The following is a 12,589-nucleotide window of genomic DNA, read 5'->3' on the forward strand; positions in this document are numbered from 1 at the left end:
AAAAGATTTAACTGTTCACTACACAACAATCTGCTTGTTGACAGATGTAATTTCCTCACTCCATTCAAACTTGTGTGGAACAAAAACTGTTCAGAATGATTTTCTGAACTTGTAGTACCAGTGGTAATGTACATTAAGTACGTTACCAGTAGTAATGTACATTAAGAATTTTTCATATCTCTAAACAGGGATCTGGTTTTAGACTACAATAGGTATATAGGAATTGACATAAAGGACTGTGTTGTTCTTTTTTGTCATTGAACAACACGAACAACAACAACAAAGCAAGAGTTGAAATGCTGCAGAAGTATACCTTTCTGGCAGCTTATCTGAACTTAAGTGCTTTGCATTCCGGAGTCCTCACCTACAACGTTTTTATGATCTGATTCTTGAATTGTTTACGTCACTTGCCAGCATGGAAACAGACTCATAAGCACCTGACTCAAAAGGTTTATTGTTTCATTTGCTTAATATAGTAAGCCATGCTTGCTGGGGTGTGCATGTATGTGTGTATTTGTGGTGCAATACCTGGACATCTATACAGCTTTCTTGCCTGTGCAATATCTCCTTTACTTAGACGAGTACGCTGACCAATGGCAGGTCGTATACCATTATCATCACGGGAAGGAAGAATAGTATCCAGAAACATGCCCCTATAACAAAAAAGAAAGACCCCCAAAACTTATAAGTTTTCCATCAATAAATAATCCTGGTATTTGTAATATAAAATATTCATTCATTCTGCAATATATAGTAATTAAGTTTACCATTATTATGAAGGCAATATTACCAAAAAAAAGAATGCAAAAGAAAAATTGTATGTCAGAAAAAAATGGCCAGTCATAACGATGATAACTGAAAATAGTCTTGTTTTAATATGCTAACACAACTACTTTTGGTTTTCTGACACCAACATTAAAGGCTTTTCTTATTAAAATGTAAAATGTAACAAAAAGTTAAAAAGTACTATTGTTTAGGCAGGCACGTGGCTAGGGTGGTTTAATTGGGGATGATCCTGCCTTGAGCAAGTGGCAGCAATAGAAATCCATGCTAACCTATTTGCCATCAGAAGAATTCTCAATTATATTAGTATAACAGAGAGCCTTTTTTGGTGAGAATAATGCTTAATTTAGAATTTGCCTGGCCTCAGGTGGTTAATATTTAAATAAATAATCTTTTTGAGTTGGGTATATTAATATTACATTAGTATTATAAACTACAGAAAAGTGGGTGTTGGCTCTTTAAGATAGAAATCTCTTTAAGATAAGAAACCCTTAAGTCTGAAACTTTTTTAAACCTATGTTTAGGTCATGTCAGTTAGCTCATTTCTATATGCTCTGCTTTATTTTTGATACTCATTTATAATTGCAAGACATGCACTGAATATTAAAATCTTGAACTGCCATTTATCCGTATGGGCTAGAATAATGAATATAGAGTAGAAATCTTAGTAGTCAGAGTTACACTTATGAATAGGGATAAACCATAATTTCTCAACCTGTGGTACGCATACCCCGGGGCATGCGAGACAGGCAGGGGGTACACAGGTACCCCAACACACTCTCTCTCACACCTTCTTTTCCTCTCTCTCATCCCTTCCTTCTTTCAAAACTACAGCAAAAAATTTGGTATACCACATACTGTGCGGTGCTTTAAGTTCCCCAGTAATAATTTGGCGTTCAGCCCTCCTAGCTTTAGCCAACATCACCTCTAGACCAGGTACATACTCAAGTTGTGCACCCCTGGTGTAAAAGGTGGCAACCCTACCCACACCAGATCAGACATCTGTCATATCACAGCCTTATATAGACAGCCCTTCTTCCAACATGCAGCACACATTAGTCTGTAAATCTAAAATCATCTGGAAAATTGAGTGTTGGGGTACTTATTAAAATTTTCAGAAGTTAGGGGGTACCTGCTACTTAAAAGGTTGAGAAACACTGTTTTAAACTATAAAGCTAGAGACAGACATTCAAAAATGCAGAATCTGAATTAATTCAAAATGTGCAGGTTAGTCTAACCTGCCCAAATTGAACCAATTTGCAAGTGAACAGACATTCCCTTTTGACTCAGGAAAAACACATGCCTGCAGTGGCTCAGGCCAGAAGCTGGTGGGAACTACATCATGCCCTCAGTTGCAGGGAAGCTGTGCTAGAGGCGGGGTGAGGGGGAACATGGCCAGGTCCCAGCAGTAACCTAAAGTGAACTGGCCAGGGAAGGGGTTTAATTGCCCCCTCCCTGTCCCACCAGCACAAACCCTGGGTGGGATCTGCCTGGTGCTCCCCCCTCATTGCTGCAGTGGCAGGGGCGAGGGAAGGGGTGTGCCTAGCCCCCTGCAGCAAAGGGGGTAGGGAGGGGGTTTATTCCATCCTCTGCCCCCTCAAGAGCGCAGCTAGGGTCTGCAGCTCCAGCTGCCACCGCTGCTGATCGCTCCCTGCATGGAGCAAGTGATGGTATAAGCCCCCTCCCTGCCCTCTTCACCAGATGCCAGAGGGAGCGGGGAAATAAATCTCCTCCCTGCCCCCTTCCCCTAAGGGGCCCATGCCCTGCCACTGGAGTAGTGAGGGGGAGTGACTCTCATGGGGCAGCAGCCCAGCAGCCCCTGTCATGGTACCCTGGGAGCACAAGCCTCTTCCTGGAGGGTGCTGTGCTGCATGCAGGACTGGGGTGGGCAGGGCTGCCACAGACTACATGGGGCATGGGATTTATTTCCCCCCTCTCTCTGGCATCTGGAAAAGGGGGCAGGTAGGGTACTTGTTCTGCCACTCACCCCACACAAAGAGAGATCAGCAGAGGTGGCAGACAGGGCTGGCAGACTCCAGCTGTGGTCCCTGGGGAGAGAGGGGACAGAGGGAAGAATTAACCCCCTCCCTGTCCCCTTTGCCTTAACAGGGCCGTGCCAGCCAGCATCTGGCGATGCCCCTATCTCTGCCACTGGAGTAACAAGGGGAGGGAGAGAGGAGGGAAGATAAAGTAGGATTTTTTTTTAACACCACAGGTGTGTCCTGAAGATGACCAAATGAATGTAATTAAAACTTGCAAAACAAGAAATCGTTCTTCTTCCAATACCCCTTAAATGCTGTGTACTTTGGGGACAGTGAAAGGCTATTAATAATCTTACTATTTCACTAATAGCCTTATCTGTTTGTGAATACTACCTCATGATCGATTTTGGTTTTTGTTATTTGTCCAAGAGTCTAATAACTAATAGTTGGCAAAGTTCAACAATTCATAGAGCACCTCCTTTGAAGTTAATGCAACCCTCGCCTGATATTGTGGGCTTCTTTAAATGGCATACCACAATATTGTTCCCATGGGCAGAATATACCTTCCTATAGTTTGTCAGCCTGGAGCCTGAGACGAAAACTAGAAACCAAATCTCCACAGAGTAGTCATTGCTACCTAGCCATCATTATTCTAGTCTATTTTATACAGATTCTTGTACCTTTTCAATGTAATGTCTGAGCCCCTTGCAATGATGCATTAGGTGATGTCACTAACAAAAATTAAATGTGGCTTCTTTTTTCTCATCCTCTTTCACAGGATACTGTTTTTGAAGATTTTTAACATAGATACTGTCCTGTGTTTATATTACAGCAGAGGTATAACCAGCAAGTTTTGCACTGGGCTGAGCCCTGCCGGAGAATGAGGTTTGGGGAAAAGGGGCTGGGTTCAAACCACCTCTGCATGAGGGACTAGAACCTGGGTCTCCTACTCCCTAGGCCAGGGGTTCCCAACCTTGGGTCATGACCCAAATGAGGTTCATGGGGGCACTGCCGGTGGCCCTGCACACAAAGGATGAGCCGCGCCACATGCCAGGAGCTCCCCCACTCCCCCCGCTGCCCTCCATTCCCAGGAGTGGGTCACAGCACAACAAGGTTGGGAACCACTGCCCTAGGCAATCTTCCAATTTTCAGGCCATTAGGCTAAAACACAGCAAGGCCTCTTCTTCCAGAGTTATAAAAACTCAATAATTGTAACTTTTCTGTGACTAAAGCCTTGGATCTTACCTGGCATTACATATATTCTATTCCCCTTAGGTGCCTGCAGCCTACTAAGCATATTATGTGGAGTTTAAACACGGCAATAATGCCAAAAAGTATAGTCACATGGCTGTGTAAAAGAGAAAGTATTTAACCCTAAGAAGGTAGAATGATTTATCCACAGGTCACATAGGAACTGGGCCTTGAACATAATTCTTAATGTACACATGAGCTTTACCCAAGTTTTTAATTGCCTTGGTAATATTTTTATAAGGTAGATAGCATCTGAACTACAAAGTAATGCAGTATGAAATATAATAAGTATTATGATTATTACTATATCTCCCCCTCACTTGCACACTGTAGTAAGACCGTATAAAGAAACAACCAGTTTAGCGGTGGTGTAGCAGCACTCTGAATCTTCTGAAAGTTTCAGAAGGAATCTTTGTATCATCCATATGTTCACAGTCAGGGAAACTGGCAACAGGGCAACCAATACTAACCAGCACAGGCCAGAGGAAGAACAACAGGAATCATGACTATGTTTCTAAGGACAGTAACAACATGTACAAACAGCGAAGAATGGACTTCAAACTCCATTCAGGTCAACTGGCTGCAGCCTTCTGCAATGTCCTCATTAAAAAGTTATATTTACCTGACGAGCATTTTTAATACTTTACATCAACATAAAGCGCAGACTTTATGAGCATATCCAGCTGAGTGTTCACGTGCATTTCCTACACAGTTGTGCCACTGCTACTTGTCCCTGGGGAACGCCTGTTCATGTGCACTATGGAGAACAGCAAGTTGCCCTGCATGGGGTAAGGGAGGCTGGGGCAAGCACCTAGGCTCACCACAACAGCCTTAGGCTCCTGGGGGCTCCAACAATGGTGATCCAAGCGTGTGCAGTCTGGCCAGCAGCCCAAGTGTGGCTCCATCTGGCCAGGTTCCAGGTTTGGATGGTGCATGCTTCTACCACATGTGCTGCCCCACTTCTTTGGTGCAGGTATTTTTTGACACTGAAATCTCCCAGTGTCAAAAAAACCTTCTGTGCTGCTAATTAGCAATGCAGCAAGCATCTGCATGTGTGGTGTGTGCAGTTTGCGGGGCCACAGCCAAGTCTACAGTGCCACAAACTGCATGTGTACGTTTGTCTGGACGCGTCCTAAATGTTGAAGCAGACTGCATCCTGATAGAAAAGTTCAAAATGCAAATAAAATTTAACTTATTTGATGCTTCTGGCTTTATTTATTTTTTATAGAAAAAGAGTTACAGAAAATATATGACTATCTTTATCTTAACATTAAATCTAAGTAACTGAAACAACAGAAAAAGAAGGCTTTGAGACTGAGAGGAAATTACGCAGTGTCTTTTAAAATAGAATCAACTTACTCTACTTGGTCCAATTAAAACAAAAGGTGTGTTTTGACTCCTGTTAGGAACACAAACTAGTGAGGGACTGTAATGTTTTAAAGTCATTCTGGAAATGTTATTGATAAAATTAGTATTCACGTGGAAGAATGGAATTAAAAGTCAAAAGGTATAACCTGAGACTCCAACCTTGAGAAAGTGTTCCTGGCATAGTGCATAATGCTGTCAAAATCATAGGGTTCCCCAAGGGAGTTAACCTCTCCTGGCTCCATCTTCAGGAAGTTGTATTCCTGACCTACAAGCAATTCATAAACAATATCTCAGATGAACCATGTGATAAAAAGGAAAAGAAAGAAAAATACCACCAACAGAGATACAATAATCATTCACAGACATTTTTAGTTTAGTGACTTCTAACCTCCAAAGTAGTTAAGTGCTTTTATTAATTATAGTGAACGAGGATGCATGAACTCCATAAACCCATGACTAGGTTATTTACATGTAATTTAGCCGTTTCATTTACATTGACACTATAAGCAATTAAGACATCATACACCAAAAATCAAGGTAAGTGTGGAGTCCACCACATTTACCAATTTAGCTATCAACTGCAAGAGTAATCTGATTGTACAAGACGGTTACCAGAATTATCTTATTTAAGTAGAAACTACCTTTTACAAAACTTATCTACTCACAACAGTAATTTGGTCCAGGTTCTAGTGGCCTGCACTACTAACTTCATGAAAATGCTTCAGCTTCAGAAGAGAATTGCAGCAATCTGTTTAAGAAAAGAGAAGCTGCCTTCCAGGCCTGAAATCCACCAGAGATCTGGTCCTCATTGGTATATAAACTGGCCCTTACTGAAGCCCCAAATCATACTGAAGTCCAGCCAAAGTTTTTTACTTTAATATTAAACATCAAACCACCAACTCTAGCCAAACCTGCAGCAGCTAAGAGAATGCTCTTAGAACATGTATCAATTTCACCCTGACAGAAATGCTTTCCTGTTGCCAATTAGTGATGGGCAAGGCCACATGACACCACAAGAAATGGTATTAACAAGCAAGTTCAAGCAAAAAACCATGGAGGTAGGATAGAAGCATGCAGGGTGGTTCACCTTTACCTGGGATGAAGCGAAATACTTATTTACATAAAGGGCAAGAAATTAGCAAACCACCTTGTGGCTTGTGAATCCATCAGAGGCAAACAGTAGTTGCTGAATCCAACAATGCTTAGCACACAGAAGAGTTCAAGGAAGTGTGTATGTGGAAGCCTTGGATACAGAAGATAGAGCCTAAACCACCCCCTACACCTCCAGACTGGGATCCAAACTAATGCCTAATACCTGTACATCCTGTCCAAAGTCCCATCTGAGGTGACATAGCTTTATTGTATCCCAAATGAATTTCTTTAAACATGAGTTTCATATTAAGAAACTATAAAATGTCTTAGGCGTACAGACTTGAACTCTTTTCAAATTAAATCAAGGTTATAGAGTCTAATACTGAAAATATAATTAGACCAATGTAGTCTAATGGTATTTTATATTATGTTTTGCAGTTTTAAGAATTATGATACTTAGGTTTTTGCTGCATCTAGACCATCTGGTAAAATAAAGCACCAAAAGGAAAATAAAACCCTGCTGTGCAAACATTGAGTAACTGGCTAAAAGAAAGTATTTCTAAAAATAAATAAAACTAGAAAAAACCATATGCTTAAATAGAAGTGTTATAGATTTTGTCCTGAGAAGTTATTCACTTCGTGGAATTCTAACATATTGGTTAAACACGTTGGTTTAAACCATTCTAACAGAATGGTTTAAATTTTACTTTCATAGTTATTTTCATAAAGAAGGGTTTAAAAGGGATTTAGGTTGCTTAAGTGCTACAATTTTCCATATAATATACACAGGATGTTTCTAACAACAGCAATCACTTTGTACCCTCACAAGTATTTAGCATTTGTTGAGAGGAAAAGGTAATTCATCAAAATCAAAAGAGTTCAAAGATGTAGTTTAATTACAAAGTTGAAAGCCATTCCATGCCTGCTTTCCTGCCAACATCACCAGCTGGCTCCATTGCGGCCTAGGTTTCAAGGTTCCCAGCTCATAGAGAGTACATCCGGTGGGCTGACCGGGAGACTGGCATGTTGAAATTTTGGTATTCCTAGTTCCTGAACTCTTAAGACAATTCCATAGCTCCCTTGGCAGCCTGCCTCAGGCAAAAACATCCATGTTCCTGGTGTCTGAAGGAGCTGGTAGCTTAGAAACCTTGGCAGTTCTGGCTTCTCAGACTTGAAACGACCACCTGAATCAAAGCTTCAAGCCAACCAGATGACATTAAATAAAACTGGGACCCAAACTGCCAGTCTTGTAGCTTCTCCACAGCTAGCTTGATCAGGGTCTGCTGCTCCAGGGCAAGTAACCAAGTAAAATGTTAGTACCAGTGTCATTTTCCAAGCTTCAATATAATTTTATTCATGTCTCATATAGGGTCAGGAATACAGTATTCTGACTAAAGTATGACAATGAAAAAGTCTGATGGCTCTTTTCCATAGCAATAGGAGTTTTTTCTTGAGTCTCTAAAGGCCATAAATAAAGATGTGCTCCCTCCTCTATGTTTATTTGATATTTACATGTTAGCTCTTGTCAACACCAGATGCAACTGCAACTTAGAAGTACTATATAATCAGTATATAGTTTTCAGTCACTCTGGAATCCATCCAGATAAGAGAAATGGTATAAATGAGTTAATTTCTGTTGTAATATTACAAGCTGAATTTAAGAAATAATAAAATTCTGAATGATAATTATTTTGGTTATGAATTATAAATTAACTAATGACAAGAGTCACCAAAAAGTATAAAAATGCAATCTTCAAGCCAAATCAAAAAGATCCATGAAAAGATCCATAGTCATCCAACCATTGGTCTGGCATGGTTAAGGCACATCAGTTTCTGTAGACAATGGCACATGAGGGATTGATGTACCTAGCATCACATTCAGTCACCTGTTTTGATTGGTTAGTTTGAATGATCAGCTACCCATTTACAACTGGGTTTGCTGAGAGTCCTTTTTGGTACAAATCCAAAGTTAAGCTCAACAATCATTCATCAGGAGCTTTAGCAAAGAAAGCCTTAACTTCACTACATTGTTTTACAATCATAAACAGACACATCAAAATGAACCTAACACTAGCAGAGATTTTTTTTAAATCTAAGAGTGCTTATCAAATTATCTCACCTGGCTGAATGTTTTCTCTAATGATGGTTACATGGTCATCTCGGTCAGGTCGTGTATGTTCGTGCCAAAAGCCTATCACATGACCCAGTTCATGAACAACTATTCCAAATTTATCACAGTTCTTGCCAATTGATATAGCCTGGGGGCCATTACCCCTTCGACCCACGTAAGAACAGCACCTGCAATGAGAATATAAACCAAGAGAAAAGGTTTTGTGATGTATGCACATATCAGTAAATTTACAGGAAAGCAACCTCCAGCCTGCTAGTGAATAACATTTAAACATTAGATCATCAATAATATACAATGCAGGATCAAGGCAGTTTTGCAAGCTTTACATTGTATCATTTAAATAAGATGAACATAGCATTTAGTAGTACTTAATAATGCACGTAAATTCCTGAAACAAATGTATTTATCCAAGGTCTTAATTGGTGTCATTTGTGGCCCATCAAACTGTTCTTTATGCCCCTGTGCCTGTCTGGAACAAAATAAGTTTCCAAATACATAGTACATTTCCAGAATAAATCATAAAACAGACTGTGATCTCTTGCACGGATGTCTTGAACATGAGACATGCCATCACCAGCTGAGCAGGTTAAGTGACTGGTACTTTGTTGCTGTCTTTGAACACCATATTCCCTCCCCTTCCCCAACCATTTCTGACTTTTTCTTTCCCTCTCTATTCCCTATAGATAAGTATAAGTTAAGCTAAGATGTAGGATAAGCTTTAACATTTTATTTTAGGTAGTAAGTTTTATTTTTCTCTTCCCTCTTCGCAAATAAGTTCCCTGCTATTTTGATATTGATGCCCACTGTTTTATAAGTGATAATTATTATGTTTGTACTGCTTTTATATTGTGTGATTACTGTTTTAGGCCTATATATGTAAGTTAGCATAAGTCATGTCAAGTTTCCATTTTGTATGTCAAGCCTCCATCTTGTATCCTCTGCCTGGGCATCCCCTGTGTTGCAACTGTATGATTCATGTGCCCTTCCCATGTAAATTGGTTCCCGGATGAATGAGAGTGATTGGGAATGATTGAAATACATTGGTAGCAGGCCTCTACTGAATGGCCTGTAATGACCAGGCCATCACCTCGCATTGATTCATCCAGGAACCATGGACCTCACCCAGGAACAGAGACAAGAACCCAGCATTTCAAAGACAAAAGACCTTGCAGAACCAGCAACTCTACCATAGTAGCCCACCATTACAGCCACCCGAAACTGCACATCCCTGCATGGAGCACACATGCTCAGTACACTGGGGGCTGACCCTTGCCTGGGCAGGCCTCCTGTCACTAAGATCACACAAGGTCTGCTCCTATAAAAAGGGCAGTGAAGACACCCTGTGGGACGCCCTCTCCATCTGGACCAGCACCATGCCACACCACCTATCCACCCAGAGGCCCTGCCGGCATCCCCCCTCTAGACAACACCTACTGGAGAAGGACCCCTTTTCAGCCTGGATAGGTAGCTATCACCTCCCACCCCCTCTTCAACCAAGGACTTGGACTCTGCTTCTCTTCCCTACCTGGACTGCAACCCTTCCACTGAGTCTCTTTCTCCTGCTGCCATTGTGAATGCATGTGTGTGTGCATGCACGCGCATGTGCCTGTGCATGTGAACCGATAACTTCATGAGGCTGTGTAGTGTGTTGTCTAATAAAACTGTTATTTGGACACCTAAGTCAGGTTTTGCTTTACTATGGTTTGGCCCTCCTCCAATCTCTGCTCCTTGCCTCTCTAATTTCTGTCTCATTTCTCCCTCTCCTGTTTCTGGCACACTACCACCTCCAACACCTGTCCTGAGCTCCTCTCTGCCTCTATGCCTCTAACCCCCCTGTTTCTTTGCCACTGTCTTATCCCCACTGCCTTTTCCTTTTCCCCTGAGCAACCAGGTTTCTGCCTCAGTTTCTTTCCTGGCTGTCTCCTCCTTGCCACCACTTACCTGCCCGCCCCCCCAATATCTCAGCTGTCTGCCTCAGTTTCCAGCCCCAGTCTACCTTAAGGAAACCTAAGCCTCAGTTCCTCAGCCAGCTTCTCTGTAGTCCACTGGTTTTAATCCCAGTTCTGGCAACTTTCACTCCCTACACTTTTACTCTCTCTCTCTCTCACCTGAATCTTCTCCCAGGTACCCCAAGCACACACATACACACTGTACCATCCAAGTTAGGAACTCACCTGTGTGTATGTGTAGGTGGGTTGTATGTGTGTTAACTGGTGTGTGTGTGTGTAATGCCATTGTATGCATAATATATGAATTAGTGATCTATGTCTAACTTTAGGGGTGTATAGTGTATGTGCTTGAATTGGTGATAGGTATGCATGTGCCTAGGCTGGTTTGGATGTGTATGTGCCTGAGTTAGTTTTGTGTGTGTGTGTGTGTGTGTGTGTGTGTGTGTGTGTGTACCTAATTCATTAGTGTGTTTGTATATGTTCAATTGTGTCACACCCTCCTGTCTAACAGCGCAATATTGAGATCCTGAGAGATGGCCTGATCCCACAGGGCAACAACAAGGGAGTGCTACCATCAAATTTTGAAAACTCCTCTCCCTTGTTTTCTGAGTAGGGACCTACTGAAAACTGTCACGGAGCGGGGCGCAAGAGTGGCCGTGATCTCTCTAGCGCCCCCTGCCATGCCAAGTAGGTGATTCAGCACCCTCTTTCTCGCCCGCCACATCTTGTTGTTATATGGTTCTAGAAGGGAGGCTGCCTCCTGTTGCCTTGGACACTGTGCTATGCTTATACTGTCCCCCTTTCCATATGGGGTGACCTGATGCACCCCAGCCTTATGGGCTCTGCGTGCCTCCAACCTCCCCTTTAGCACGCCCCAAACCTTGCAGATGTACCGGACGTTATCTGGTCAGTTTCCTGTATGCGCCCTTCACTGGTGACCCTGGGCTTATAGATTCATAGATTCATAGATGCTAGGGTCGGAAGGGACCTCAATAGATCGAGTCCGACCCCCTGCATAAGCAGGAAAGAGTGCTGGGCCTACATTACCCCAGCTAGATACACATCCAACCTTCTCTTGAATACCCCCAGGGTAGGGGAGAGCACCACCTCCCTTGGGAGCCCGTTCCAGACCTTGGCCACTCGAACTGTGAAGAAGTTCCTCCTAATATCCAATCTAAATCTGCTCTCCTCTAGCTTGTGGCCATTATTTCTTGTAACCCCCGGGGGCGCCTTGGTGAATAAATACTCACCAATTCCCTTCTGTGCCCCCCTGACGAACTTATAGGCAGCCACCAGGTCGCCTCTCAACCTTCTCTTGCGGAGGCTGAAAAGGTCCAGTTTCTCTAATCTCTCCTCGTAGGGCTTGGCCTGCAGGCCCTTAACCATACGAGTGGCCCTTCTCTGGACCCTCTCCAGGTTATCCGCATCCTTCTTGAAGTGCGGCGCCCAGAATTGCACGCAGTACTCCAGCTGCGGTCTGACCAGCGCCCGATAGAGGGGAAGTATCACCTCCTTGGACCTATTTGTCATGCATCTGCTGATGCACGATAAAGTGCCATTGGCTTTTCTGATGGTTTCGTCACACTGCCGACTCATGTTCATCTTGGAGTCCACTAGGACTCCAAGATCCCTTTCCACTTCCGTGCCACCCAGCAGGTCATTTCCTAGGCTGTAGGTGTGCTGGACATTCTTCCTCCCTAGATGCAGCACTTTGCATTTCTCCTTGTTGAACTGCATTCTGTTGTTTTCTGCCCACTTGTCTAACCTGTGCAGGTCTGCTTGCAGCTGTTCCCTGCCCTCCGGCGTGTCCACTTCGCCCCATAGCTTAGTGTCATCTGCAAACTTGGACAGAGTACATTTCACCCCCTCGTCCAAGTCGCTGATGAAGACATTAAAGAGTATCGGTCCAAGCACCGAGCCCTGCGGGACCCCACTGCCCACACTCTTCCAGGTCGAAACTGACCCATCCACCACAACTCTCTGGGTGCAACCCTCCAGCCAATTCTCCACCCACCAGACTGTGCAGTAATCCA

General features: G+C 42.9%; 1 protein-coding gene across 5 annotated transcripts in view; it reads right to left on the reverse strand.

Moving 5' to 3' along the window:
• The window catches only part of TLL1 (tolloid like 1), a 242,831-nt gene that overhangs the window by 96,089 nt on the left and 134,153 nt on the right, over nucleotides 1-12,589 (reverse strand). For all 5 annotated transcript variants that reach the window (XM_090036240.1, XM_090036238.1, XM_090036241.1 and 2 more), the window contains exons 6-8: nucleotides 8,596-8,774; nucleotides 5,544-5,649; nucleotides 529-653 (exon numbers count right to left, since the gene is read on the reverse strand). In XM_090036240.1, coding sequence (XP_089892366.1) covers nucleotides 529-653; nucleotides 5,544-5,649; nucleotides 8,596-8,774 — 410 coding nt within the window. The remainder of the gene's footprint in view (nucleotides 1-528; nucleotides 654-5,543; nucleotides 5,650-8,595; nucleotides 8,775-12,589) is intronic.

The sequence above is a fragment of the Crocodylus siamensis genome, chromosome 2 (assembly GCF_052110815.1).
Source record: "Crocodylus siamensis isolate JL-2025a chromosome 2, ASM5211081v1, whole genome shotgun sequence".
Classification (NCBI taxonomy): domain Eukaryota; kingdom Metazoa; phylum Chordata; order Crocodylia; family Crocodylidae; genus Crocodylus; species Crocodylus siamensis.